The 13,469-nt window shown below is 36.1% G+C and overlaps 1 protein-coding gene across 4 annotated transcripts; it reads right to left on the reverse strand.

Moving 5' to 3' along the window:
• Positions 1-2,313: 2,313 nt before the first annotated feature.
• LOC110615946 (inositol-tetrakisphosphate 1-kinase 3) lies at positions 2,314-8,648 on the reverse strand. 4 transcript variants are annotated; one of them, XM_021758206.2, is made up of 11 exons: positions 8,153-8,646; positions 7,203-7,284; positions 6,892-6,924; positions 4,698-4,818; positions 4,476-4,568; positions 4,142-4,261; positions 3,873-4,049; positions 3,358-3,413; positions 3,175-3,259; positions 2,890-3,007; positions 2,347-2,808 (listed from the first exon to the last, which is right to left on the reverse strand). In XM_021758206.2, the coding sequence occupies exons 1-10, from the start codon at positions 8,377-8,379 to the stop codon at positions 2,919-2,921; spliced, it is 1,083 nt and encodes a 360-aa protein (XP_021613898.1). In that variant the 5' UTR covers positions 8,380-8,646; the 3' UTR covers positions 2,347-2,808; positions 2,890-2,918. The 4 variants fall into 4 exon arrangements, with proteins under 4 accessions (XP_043812919.1, XP_021613898.1, XP_021613897.1 ...); XM_021758205.2 differs by having other exon boundaries at positions 2,347-2,798; positions 8,153-8,645; XM_043956984.1 differs by lacking the exon at positions 3,873-4,049 and having other exon boundaries at positions 2,314-2,798; positions 8,153-8,648.
• Positions 8,649-13,469: the final 4,821 nt, after the last annotated feature.

Consider the following 13,469-nt stretch of genomic DNA (forward strand, 5'->3'; position numbering starts at 1 on the left):
TAAATTAAAATTAAATAATAAAGAATAAATTTTATTAACAAATATTTTTCATAGAAAATACTTATTTATTATAAATAAATTATTTTTTTAAAACAAATAAAAAATTTAGAGATAAAAGGTTTTAAAGAAAATGATTTATTTTTTATTCTTTAATTATAATTTAAAAATAGAATATATTAATAATGAATAAAAATGTTAAAATTCAAAAAATATTTATTTTTTGAAAAAAATAAAATTATTTTTGTTAAAGTGATTTAATTTTATTTTTAATTAGAAATAGATTTTCTAGTAATTAATATGCTCGGCGTCTCAAATATCAAAAAATAGAAAAATTAATTTCTTAAAAAATATTTTTTATAAAATACACGTAGGCTTAGGGTTTTTTTTTTTGGTACAATTCATCAATTTAAGTGTCTCGGAAGGAAATGTGTGTTGTCTTTGGATACAACAAAATAGAAACCTGAACGATTTAGATAATACTAGTTAGATCTCTACATCAATATGGTTAAGAAATAAAATTTCTCCTGTCTGAACCAGAGTATGACCAAAAGAATTGTTGAAGAATTGAAGCTCATAATACAACCTAGGTAGATAAGCTGGATGGAGAAACAAAATCCAAGTATGATGTGATGAAGGACAGAGAGAGATAGAGAGAAAAGTACACACACTCTATCTCACTTTGTCTCTTTGTTTCAGGGCCCCATGTTTTATTCAAAATACCAAATCCCTTCCTTTTCTTGTATCTTATCCATAACTCAACTTTTATATACATATTTGTATCTTGAAGACTCTTAGCTGTACTTTCATATTCACACAGTTGCTAGTTTCTTTTGGTTTTCATCGTTGGAATTCCTGTGGGCTTCCTCATCCACTGTCTGATTTATTCCATCCTCAGATCTCTAAACTCCATCTGGATTTAGTTCTTCATTGCATTAGTTCTTTTGCTCGTGTAGAAGACCGTTGTAATTGTTTGTTCAAGCCAACCTCCTCATTGAACTATTATTTCGTCTGCTAATTTATGCTGCTGAAAATGGCGATGGTGATGATGAGGCTTCTCTATCTTTTGCTTCAGCCTTACAAGCATCAGTTACAAGTGGGTAGTTGGCTGTTTGTGGCTTTATCATCTGTTTCCTTTATTTTTGAGATTTTCTTTTGTGTATTTTCAGTTTATGTACTTTTGTTCTAGTGCTTTGTTTTATTTTATATATATATAGCTTGGATGAGTGCTTTATCTTCTTGATATATGGGAAAATTACAAGTCTTGCAGTGATATGTCGGTTTAGATTTCAAATCTACATTTATGCTTATTCTCTTTCCTCTAATGGAAGAGTTGGGGATTTGGGAATGGCGATCAGAGGAATTTACGTAGAATTCATGGTCTAGTTAAATTCATTTAGAATAATATGGTTGTGTAGCAGATAGAAAGATAAAATTGCATGGAAAATGCTTCTTCTATGTTGAGTTTTGAAATATTCAATTCCAAAATAGAAAACTATCATCTAATGAAATGTATTTATGTTTTTTATATCACTTTGATATAGGAGCATCTTTTCTTTTCCGATGACTGTAATTGTTAGAACTACAATTGCTTAACATAAAAATTAGAAGGAGAAATCTCAATATAAAAAAGGGAAAAATAATAATAATAATAATAATACTGAATGAGAGATGTGTAATTTGGTCAAAAGGGAGATGCAAGTTTAGACTTCGACAAAAAATAAAAAGTAGGAGGAAGGATAAGGCTTATCCTAAAAGGAAGCAAGTTGGAGCTTTATAAAAGTTAGAAGCGGAATGAACTTCAAGGGGCCTTGCAGATGCGTTTGAGGGATTTTCGTCTTATATATTTAACTCATTCTCAAGACAATAATCTGAATATTTCTGGTGACAAAAAGAATCCATGTATGATGTTCTCCTATTCAAAAGATATAATTGATTATCGGAACCAGTGAAGCAGTGGTTTGAGAATTTGAGGATCCCAACTAGCATTTCAATTTTAGATTACAAGAAGTAATCTCGGACGAGTTGATAAAATTCAATAACCGATTGAAGAAATTCATCTCAGCAACTCTAGGAAAATGTGAGCTTAATTTGCTCGACTGGACTCTCTATTCAATTCAAGCATCGTCATTTCCAATATGGCTTCATCCGCGAGCTTTCTTCAATCAATCCTTCATCCTCTACAGTCAGCAAGGTATACGACTTTACCATCTATAGATTATAACACACCTATAATGGCAGTTCTGAATTCTGATTCAGTAGAAACTTTTCAGGCTTATTTAACCTATGCTTTAGCAGATTCCTCAAGTTTGTCTATTGAAGCAAACCACGCCCATCCCACGCCTTCCATTTTATCCCTTGTAAATTGAATTCATTTTACAATAAAACTCAATATAATATTCGCAACTACATGCCCATTTTGTGAAAACCAAAATCATTAAGCTTTGACCTTGTAACATGACCAGCTACCTGCATTCTAATTCTATAACAGCAGGAATCAAAAAACGTAAATAGCAACTTGGGTTAGAAGAAACATGTAAGATCTAATATTTTACAAGTTCTAAAGTACATGTCAGCGGGATGCTCCTCCAAAAGGAATGCCTATATAGACAATAAGAGATGGGGTCTGCTAACAATTCACCAACTGCTCATAAAACCTCCGAACGACAGGGAATTGATCCAGCGCTGAGGTTCAGGAAGATGTGAGCATTGTGGTCCTACCAGCAAGTCATTAGTTACAGAGGTCGAAGGTTGGGACCCTTTGCATTCTGCACATGCCCTCCTCCAGCCAATGGCAGGAACTACATTATGCTATACATAGATTAGCAAAGCAAAAAGCTCTCAACCCACAAGCACTTATTCAGGCGACATCATAATTTCGACATACTGCACCTTTTATGTCAAAACAATCCCAACAGTTCCTAGAAGGATCTTTTCTTGTATTCACTATGCCCCAGACTCAAAAGGAAGTCTGTAAATATATGCTCGTATTCCGGCATTTTCCCATATCCTGCCATATTAAAATAACACGTTAAGTGCGTCTTTGACTCTTCCGGTGCAAATCAAATGGCAAAACTCTTTTAACGGCTCCAAAAAGAATGTTAATTGTAAGCCTAGTGATCTTGAACATTTTCTCATGCAAAATGAGTACACAAATTAGAACACATTTTCACTTGCCAGGAAAGTAGTTGATGTCAATGACATAAAATTGATCTCTGGTCCCATGCTCTCGGATTATATCCAAATTAAACAGCCGCAGACCCTGCACAAGATAACTAATAAATTAGATGCAAAAAGACAAAGGCAAAGATAATATGTTAGCTGTTGAAAATCTGAAAGCAAATATGAAGGGAAAACTACCAGTCGGCGACGAAGTTCCTTTGAAAGTTTCTCTAGCAATGGTTGTGGTGGAAGCTCTGCACCAGGAATAAATATGTTAGAGGAACTTGCCAACCTCTTAAAACATAGCCTCAAACAGAAGGTTATCAAGAGACAATTAATGTCAATGTTGCCTAAAGAAAATCCAATTTTTTCATAACTAAGTTAGGAAAAGGAAACCTCAAAAGAGGGCAGAATGGACCAATGAAGTACTGGTTTCAACTTTACCCACTAGCTGGGGTCCTAGAAATTTATCATACTATTTGGACAATGTGTTAGACCAAAGGAACCGTAAATTCCCTGGAAAGAATAGTCCATGCTCAGAGCACAAATCACAATCTGGAAGATCAAAAGCATCAAACTACTCTCACCTGATAATGTATGACTTTCTCCTATAATCATCTAAGAAAAAAAGAAAGAAAACTTATTCCCCACTCTCTGATGCATCTGTTTCAAAAGCTGATTAGAACTACAAAGAAGGAAGACAGGATAATCACCAGCAACACCAGGATCCAGATCAGCACCATCTGCAGATGCTGCGGCACAAGAAACACGTGGAAAACGGAAGACACCTGCACTATTGCAGAGTTCCCGTTTACAGACATCAGGTAAAGAGAACCTCCGGACCACCTTAATAGTCTCTCCTACAATATAAACTTTGAAGAGAACACCTCCTACAGAGATGAAGGAGGAATTTGTGGAGTCATATCTTGTCTATGGTAACGGTAAAATTAGTACAAGAAGAACATGATTTCTAACATTATACCATGGTTAACAAACTCCTGAAGAACTAGGGGAGGTTCGAGTTTCTGAAGGGAGTTCTGATCATAAGCAAGTGATAATTCATGCGACTTCGCACTCCCATCTGCAACTAGTGGCTTCGCAACTGAAGATTCGAGAGAATTAAAATCAGTCAGGATGAATTACCAGGAAATTGGAAAGAAATTAGAAGAGTTATCCACTGATGATTTCCTGAATTCAGTAATTTCTAAAATACAAGCATAGCAAACTAAAAAATAAGTTTCCAGCCAAATTGGCGCATAGCCATAGTTAACAAAGAGACTAGCATTTTAAGAGAATTAATGCACAAGAGAAAATACCAATTGGTAGCATCAGCCCAGCATTTGTGACTGCATCAGGGATGCATGCTGCATCTTTTTTGATGACTAATTGCCGGGGAATATCTACTTTACCTGCATCATAAAAATTCTCAGACAAATAAAGAAATAAATAGCATGGGGAACATAGATACTGCACTGACCATTTTCAGATAAAAACATTTCTCTAAATTTAGGACCCACAAGAAGAACATGAGAAATTACCGTAGGAGTTCGAAAGATTCATATCAGCAACACACTGAAGCATAGACTGGCGATTGTGTAAATGTTGAATAGCATCTGGAGGATCAAGAATAGTGACTTCTGGATAAGTCCTTCTGTAGTCCTACAATCAGTGAAACATGTAAGGGCCACTTACAAAAGTTAAAAACAGAAAATTTTCACCAGATTCACAGTGAAAGAAAACCCCTAGCAAGATATATCATTAAATTTTTATTGCTAGACATATGTAATTGATGAGGAAAATTGCGCTCAATGAAATTGATATACAAATATTGCGATTAGAATGACATGAAGAAAGAAGTAGCCCAGAGGATTTTGCTACTAGCATCAATATCACCAACAAACAAAATGGAACAGCAAGTGAGATGCAGTGCTTCAATTATGTGAACAACTCTTACCCAGGACCTAATAGTTCATAATATTGCTCTCAAATCAATATTTAAAGCTTTCTGGTTCCAGCTCCTCTAAGTTCTGCCAATGATGATTCTATATCCCGTTTCAAATATATACACGAAAACTTTTATACAATGAAGATGCCCGGTAATGTACAAGTATAAAAACATAAAATAACAATTCACAATCACGACAAACAAGAAAAGTAATAATATTTCTCCAACTCAGATGATAAAGCTTACAAGAATGGCTAAGGTAAAAATGGAAAAGGGAGATAATGGCATTTGAAATCTTAAATACTGATTAAAATCACATGTAAAACATCAATACTCGCTATTCAAAAATAAGAAAAACATCAAGTAATTTAATACAAGAAAAACCTGTAATTTAATTCATAAGGGTTTAGGACAAGGGATATGCAACTACCACTTTCCAAGTTCCAACCCATACAAATGACTCCTAACACAATTGGAGAGTGAAACTAACTAGTTAAAGCCAAAGCAACACTCCATCAATATCACCAACAAACAAAATGGAACAGCAAGTGAGATGCAGTGCTTCAATTATGTGAACAACTCTTACCCAGGACCTAATAGTACATAATATTGCTCTCAAATCAATATTTAAAGCTTTCTGGTTCCAGCTCCTCTAAGTTCAGCCAATGATGATTCTATATCACATTTCAAATATATACACCAAAACTTTTATACAATGAAGATGCCCGGTAATGTACAAGTATAAAAACATAAAATACCAATTCACAATCACGACAAACAAGAAAAGTAATAATATTTCTCCAACTCAGATGATAAAGCTTACAAGAATGGCTAAGGTAAAAATGGAAAAGGGAGATAATGGCATTTGAAATCTTAAATACTGATTAAAATCACATGTAAAACATTAATACTCGCTATTCAAAAATAAGAAAAACATCAAGTAATTTAATACAAGAAAAATCTGTAATTTAATTCATAAGGGTTTAGGACAAGGGATATGCAACCACCACTTTCCAAGTTCCAACCCATACAAATGAATCCTAACACAATTGGAGAGTGAAACTAACTAGTTGCAAAGCAACACTCCTTGGCTTTGCCAACACCATAACAGTAAAAGAAGGAAATGGTGTTAGTGAAACTTCTCAGCAAATTTCATCTTATGTCAAGCAACACTGTTTCACCTTGTTCCATTTTCTAAGCTAGAAGACTATTTATGAACCTAGGAGAAAGACAATGCAAGATGAACAATAGTAGTCAAGCAATAGTATTTCCATGCAAAAGAAAATATTCAGAAATAATGAGGAAGGTTGTTCAGACAGCCTGATCCTAGAAGACAGTGAATAGCTGAGACTAGAATAAAGGTACAAAAGATCTTGAACTAGGGCCAGGAAAGCTATGTTGCATTCAGCTGATGAAAACAAAGTACCACAGCAGTCATCTCACAATCAGCTGATGAAAATGGGTTCAAGTAAAAGAGGCTTTTTTGGCAAATAATGAATATGGAAACCTGAAAGAATCAGCTAGATAGTCATGGAAATAGAAAAAAGTCTCACAATGCTCCTCGAGCTCATTATCAAGTCATGATGCATGGAGGGGGAAGTAGCAAGCACTCTGCAAATTACATCAGACAGGAACAAGATTTAAAAATTTTGAAGTTGGTGACATTGATCTTTATGGCACGTCAGATCCAAGTCATCAAGCAAACGAGGTCATACTTGATCTATTCCCTAACATTCAGATGTTCATAAGGGAAAAACAGAGATGATGAAAGCAGAAAAGTGACCAACCTCAAGAATCTGTAGCCACTCCTTTCCAGTTAGCTGCATCAGAAATTAAAACAAAGCCATTGACATGTGTTAGATAAAAGCAAATATAAATGGAAAACTCCACAAATACTGTATGGATGCAAGCAAATACTACTAAGTATAAATATGTGATTGCTATATATTTTGCCCATTGACACCTATGCCAAAAATCATTGCAATCTCATTAAATTCTCAAAGAACCCGAAACACAATTTCAAAAATGTTTCGCACTCAGAATTACAAAAGGCAGGAAAAGCCATAGAAATTTTTTGCATTAGTAAAATAAAACAAACCTTATGCAACACTATGTCAAAAGGGCCTTGTTCTGAAAGGGGCCTATTTTGATCAATTGCAACAAATAATATACCTTTTTTCCTGAAAACACCAACATTTTACGCATTAGTAACCCAATCAAAAGTATAAAACTCGAGAAAGAGTTGATTTTGAATGAAAAAGTTATGATAACAACACAAAAATCCAATTTCCACATAAATTATTTCTCCTCCTCGCTATTACAGAATCAAAAGAACTTAACTACAACATATAGACCAGTAAATCAGTAAAAGCAATAGCTATATCAAACAATCACTAGCACAGATGCGTAGCCATATCCAAGACTGAAGATTAACCATGGATAACATCCACTGGGATTATGCCATGGGGCTATGTGATGCAAATCATAAATAATAATAACAACAACGACAACAATAATAATAATTCATCGGCATTGTCAACATAACCCACACATTGATAAACAGTGGAAATTATCATACAACACAAATGCCGATTCACTATATAAATATCGGAGAACTGTACTATGATGCTCCATATAATAATAGTAGGACATAGAATTAATTGCACTGATTTATAGAGAAAATGAGTGACCAGTGTATTTGAAAATATAATAGAAATCAGTTGACTTATTAGGAGTATGAGTAGCCATTTGGACAATTCCATAGATTTGTGTTAATTTACTTTACTTTCTCGGCAGCCAAACGAAAAGGGCACACATGACAGAATATTCCAGTCCAAATACACCAAAAGATTCTAAAAGAAAAGCAAAACAAAAACAACAAAAAAATAAAACGTGCAGAACACTCGGAAAACAAATATATCGACACAGACAGCTCAAAGAGGAGGTATTGAGGTACACAATGGAACAAGGGTTGAGTATGCCCTTTGAATCCGCAGCTTATTCAAAAATTTTATTTTGCATTTAATGTATCGTTTCAATTTAATTTACCTAGCTAAACCCTCGAGCTTTGGCTGCAAGAAGCTCTTAACTTTCTTGGAGGTAAGAGCGTAACCAACAACAACGTTTCTCTGGACAGGAAGAGCATTATGAGGAGGAGGGGGAAAAAACCCAGCATCTATAGAAGAAACCTCCTCCTCTTCTTCTCCTCCTACATATTCTTCCTCTCCTCTTTTTCCGCTTCTATGAAACGGTACAATCTCATCCTCCAGCCTCATGCCTCTCCAAACCCTAAAATTTTCAATTCACCAAATTGAATTACAGAAACTAAAAGAAGAATAAATGCTGGTGTCGAGAAACAAAGCTGCCGGAAGTGACGAGTGCGGTTCTCGTATCGCAAGCGAAGCAGCAGTGTGAGATTTGTTTAAACGGATTTCACAGTAAGCGACGGACAGAGGGATTTGGCGGAGAATAAAAGGAGAAAGGCGGTTGAGAGAGAGAGAGAGAGAGAGGAGGGAGGATAACGAAGATGTGGGATCACGAAATATATGCGTGGGTGCGAGTGAGAGAGAGAGGAAAGAGACAGCTGAGTTTTTTTTTTCATAGGTAGAATACTATTTGATCCCTATTCTATAAAAAAAATTAATTAATTTTTTAATTTTATAAATTTAAACATCAATAATTTTTAAAATATATTAACTAATTTACCCATTAATTTTAACTATTAAATAATATAAAAATATTTAAAATATCTTGACTAATTAATAATTGAGAAATTAATTAATAATTTTTTATATTATAAAAATTTTATATCCATATATTGTCAGAAATTTGGGAAGTGGATACACAATTGTAATTACCTTTTCTTTTATAATGAATAAATTGTAATTACCTTTTCTTTTATAATGAATAAGCTTATAATATTAAAGTGCTTCATACAAAAAATCAGAATGGCATACTTCGTTCTAAGTTTAAATATAAACACAGTTATTTTAACAAGGAAAAATTACTTTTTAATCTCTCAGGTTTAACGTAATTAACACTTCTATCCCTCTATTTTGGCGACCCAACACTTAAGTCCCTCACTTTCTCTTTCATCCAAATTCGCAGTTGATAGGCGGTTGTCGAAGCCGTCAAAAATAAATCTATTAAACAATCAACAATAAACTTATAGATAGTGGCAATAGGGTCGAACCACAGGAAATTGACACCAACGATTTTCCTAATAATGACTAGGTCAAGTAAATAACAAGTAAATAAAAGAGGGGGGGTTTTGTGTTGAAGATGTACTAAAGCTAATTAACAATAACAAGTAAATAATTTAAAGATGAGTAAATCAATAAGAGAAAAGCTTCTAGTTGAAGTATGGATCTATTTCAGATTGTTTAGAATTGATCATTGATTCTTTAACACTCCTATTTATTCCAATAAATTAGTTTTGGATGTGGAAGACGCTTCTCACAATCCAAATTCCTCCTTAGTTCTACTTTGATTAGGAAACGTTCGCTAATCAAACACTAGTTAACAAGTTGCCAAGGAACGTTCTTGGGGCATTATAGCATCGAACAACTGTTAACTGCATTAAGACTTAGAGAAACCTAATTCTAACCTTGTCAACCGCGTGGTCAAGTTTAGATCATGCAACTTGATTAAATGTGAGTTTAAACAATTTAAGCAATTACGGACCTAAATCATTCAAACAATTTATCACTTTAGCAATTTAAAAGCAATGGGCCCTTATTGATTCTAAAAGCAAAGTAATAATTATGGAAAAGATCAGATTGCATAAATATTGAAATAAACAAGAGTTCAACAATGGAGTATTAAATCTCCCAATTCATCACAAAATCTGAAATTCACCAACTTCAACTAGAAAGGAAGGAGTTTAGCCACTCATGGTGGACTAAATACACAAAAGGTGAAAAGAAAAGAAAAAAGGAAGATGCTGGAGAGTTTCTGGCGAGTTGAGTTGCTGATCAGAAGCTAATTTTGCTGGTTTGGAGGCTCTCCTTTTATAGCTGCAGAATTTCTCTCCATCTAGGGTTTTGAAATCCCTCTTTGATTTGGTGTTTGACTCCTCTTTTGATGTTGATTTTAATTGCAATTGGAATTCCTTGGATGAGAGACTCTTTCGTGGCTCTTGATTTTGTGTTGGAAGTGATTGGATTGGATTTGGACTTCTGAAAATTCGGATTTCTGTTTTCTGCCCATTTTCCCGCTCTGCTGTAAGTTTCTGCTGTCAAAGTGATTTGCCCGGTGATTTGACCAGTTTCTTCAAGTGATTGGGCAAATCACTGACCAGATCGCTTCTCTGTGAGTCAGTCCTCTATGTCTCTGCGAGTGATTTGGCCAGTGATCTTCGAGTTTCTTGGGCAAATCACTGGGCAAATCATCCTTCTGTACTTTTTCTGCACTTTTTCTCCCATTTTCTAATTTCTTCCTTTTCTGTAAAAACAAGATAAAAACCATAAATTAAACTAAAAAATGTGTAAATAAGCAACAATAATTATGATAAAAATGTGGCTAAATTATGCTTGATCAAATACCCCCACACCTAGCTTTTTGCTTGTCCTCCAGCAACAAATAACTTAGCCAATCAAGCCCCCTTTTTCCTTAGAGCCTAAGTACCACTTAATCAGCCCCCCCTAGACTCCTAAACTGAATTATCACAGTATAGAGTACATGCACTAAGGTCATCTTCTCCTTTCCTTGTTTCCTTTCACCTACCATGGTCAAGAGAAAGGTTTTTTGCTCAATCATGCTTATTCCTTTATGTTAGTTTTAATGCAACCCCTAGGAGTGATTTGCCCATTTTCTTTACTCTTTCTTTTTATTTTTATTTTTATTTTTGGCAGCACTTATTCTTATCCTTGCCTGAAAAAGTCACTAACCTTTTTACGCGATTGTGTACATGGGTGATACACCCCCGGTTACTCAGTTAGTCACTTGTTCAAGTGGCTACTAGCTCTGTTCATAGTCTAGACCATCGAAACTTATTTGCTTGAAAAAATCACTGACCTTTTTATGCGATTGTGTACATGGGTGATACACCCCCGGTTACTCAGTCAGTCACTTCTCCAAGTGGCTTTTAGGCACAGTTCATAGTCTTAGACCATTGGAACAGGTTTATGATTTGTGCTTTGTGCTGGTTTTTCATGATAGTTTGGGCAAATAAACTCATAGGGAGTTACACTAGCTTTGTGTTTGCATGTATTTGTATTTTTATTTCCCTTGACCTTAGCACATTTAAGGATTCAATTCAAGAGAAAAACTCCCTAAGTGAAGGTAACATACTGTGAATGATTCAATTTAGGATTAAAGGGGTGGCAAATCAATGGGGTCATGAGATAAGGGCACTCTTTCAACCTTGTTATCTATGTTGAGTAAAGCAATTAGCTACAAAATTATGTGTGTGTGTGCTAGGAGTGTGAAAAAATTTCTGGTGTGTGCAAAAAGGGGTAAAAATAATGCAAAAAGAAACAAAAAGTAAAAAAAAATCAAAAAGATGGTGTGATCAGTGAATAAATACTCTCCAGTACCCCCACACCTATCCCACATATTATCCTCAATGTGTGAATAAACATATAGAAAAATGAAGGAGAAAAGGGAAAGATATTTCCTGGCCTGGGGGTGATTTGACCAGTGACTTGGGCAAGTACTGGGCAAATCACTGGGCAAATCGCTATCTGTTACGGTGCTGGGGCAGAAAATGGTCCACCAGCAGGTCCAACAAGTGCTCCATCCTTTGCATTCGATCTTCAATCCTTCTGAGACGAGCCTCTACTGTCTGGTTGGGGGCTTCGTCTTCTGGTGGCTGAGGAGCATCCTGCTGGGGTCTGCTGGAAGTGTATTTGCTGGTTCTTGCCCAGTTTCCTGTGTTGTCCCATCTGCAGGGGCTGCTGTGGAGGGGTGTCCTGCGCTTCGTCATCACTGTCGGAGGGGATGGGTCTCGGCAGCCCTAGTTTCTTCCACATGAACGGTCCGCCGGTGGCCTTCATCTTAATTCTTACTATTGTGGTCTTGAGTTTGCCGGTGGGTGAGTGGTGGGTCGGAGAGGAGAAATCTTGAAGAAGAAGAGAAGAAAAACAGTAGATAGCGTAAAAATTAAAAGAATAAAGAAAAGAACTACTTAAAGTGATTTGGGTATGTGATCTGCCCTGATCATTTAATGATGGCCCTCTGAATTCTTGACAGGGTGATTTGCCCAATGATTTGGGCAAGCAGTGGGCAAATCACTTTGGCCTGATTACTCCTCCTTTGTAGTTGCTGGGCTGGTACTGTTCACGCCCTTTGCTGATGATGTGCTTGGTTTTGCGATGGGACCGGTGATCTGGTCACTTTATCTGGGCAATTGGGCAAATCACTGCCCTGATCACTTGTGATTATGGTACATTCAGTCGATTTGCCCGGCGATTTGGGCAAGCAGTGGGCAAATCACTGGGCAAATCACTACATCTGGGCTGCCTCCCAGTAGCGCCCTGTTTTCTGTCTTGGGCTGGACTTCAGTGTCTTGCTCAGCAGTCTTGGGAAGGGGGATCCAAGGGAACCTCCTCCACAACATGGACAATAAAACCTTCATAGAATCTCTTCAAACGATGCCCATTAACCTTGAAAACCTTGCTTGTTTGTGGACTCCGTATGTCAATAGCTTCATGTGCTGTATCCTGTCTCTGATTCTGGTGAGATGAGCCTCCACCGAATGGTCTTGAGGTGCCTTTTATGTCCTCCAAGGTCCACCCAATTGCTTTTTTGTGCTTCTTTAACACATCAAGGAGCTTTTCCTCTTCTTCTTGGCTGAGCTGGTTAGAAATAATGACTGGAAGTGAATTTCCAGCTCCCAAGTAGGCATATTTGAGGTGGCTTGGCAATGGTTTCAGTTCTAGTGCTGATTTCTGCTGTTTGCTGTCTGATTTGGGCTGTGATTTGGGCAGATTATCTGGTGGTCTGGGCAAATCACTTTCTGTCAAGTCTGTCTGCTCCAGTGATTTGGTCTGTGATTTGAGCAGATTATCTGGTGGTCTGGGCAAATCACCCACATCCAGCAAGTTACAGCAGTCTGCTGTTTTTTCTGCTTCAGTGATGTTGCTGTCCACTTCTCCTTTCCTGCAAAGACCTTCATAAAGTAAGTTTTCTTGATCAAAATCAAAAATTTCTTGACTTAAATCATCAATAACATCAAGGCCATAAACAGGAGAAACATCATTGGGGAATTTCATGGCATCATAAACATTAAATTTGATAACTTCCCCTTCAAACTCCATAGTCAATGTGCCATCATGCACATCAATTTTTGTTCTTGCTTTGCTCAAGAATGGTCTCCCAAGTAAGATGTCAGAGGTGATTTTGCCCTTATCCTCCTCCATGTCAA

The sequence above is a fragment of the Manihot esculenta genome, chromosome 5, assembly GCF_001659605.2.
Source record: "Manihot esculenta cultivar AM560-2 chromosome 5, M.esculenta_v8, whole genome shotgun sequence".
Classification (NCBI taxonomy): Eukaryota; Viridiplantae; Streptophyta; class Magnoliopsida; order Malpighiales; family Euphorbiaceae; genus Manihot; species Manihot esculenta.

Coding starts and splice junctions, on each gene's coding strand:
- LOC110615946 (XM_021758206.2), bottom strand. CDS start 8,379: ATGAGGCTGGAGGATGAGATTGTACCGTTTCATAGAAGCGGAAAAAGA. Junction 7,285..8,152: donor AAGCTCGAGGGTTTAGCTAG/GTAAATTAAATT, acceptor TGGTGTTTTCAG/GAAAAAAGGTATATTATTTG. Junction 4,262..4,475: donor TGGGCTGATGCTACCAATTG/GTATTTTCTCTT, acceptor TCGAATCTTCAG/TTGCGAAGCCACTAGTTGCA.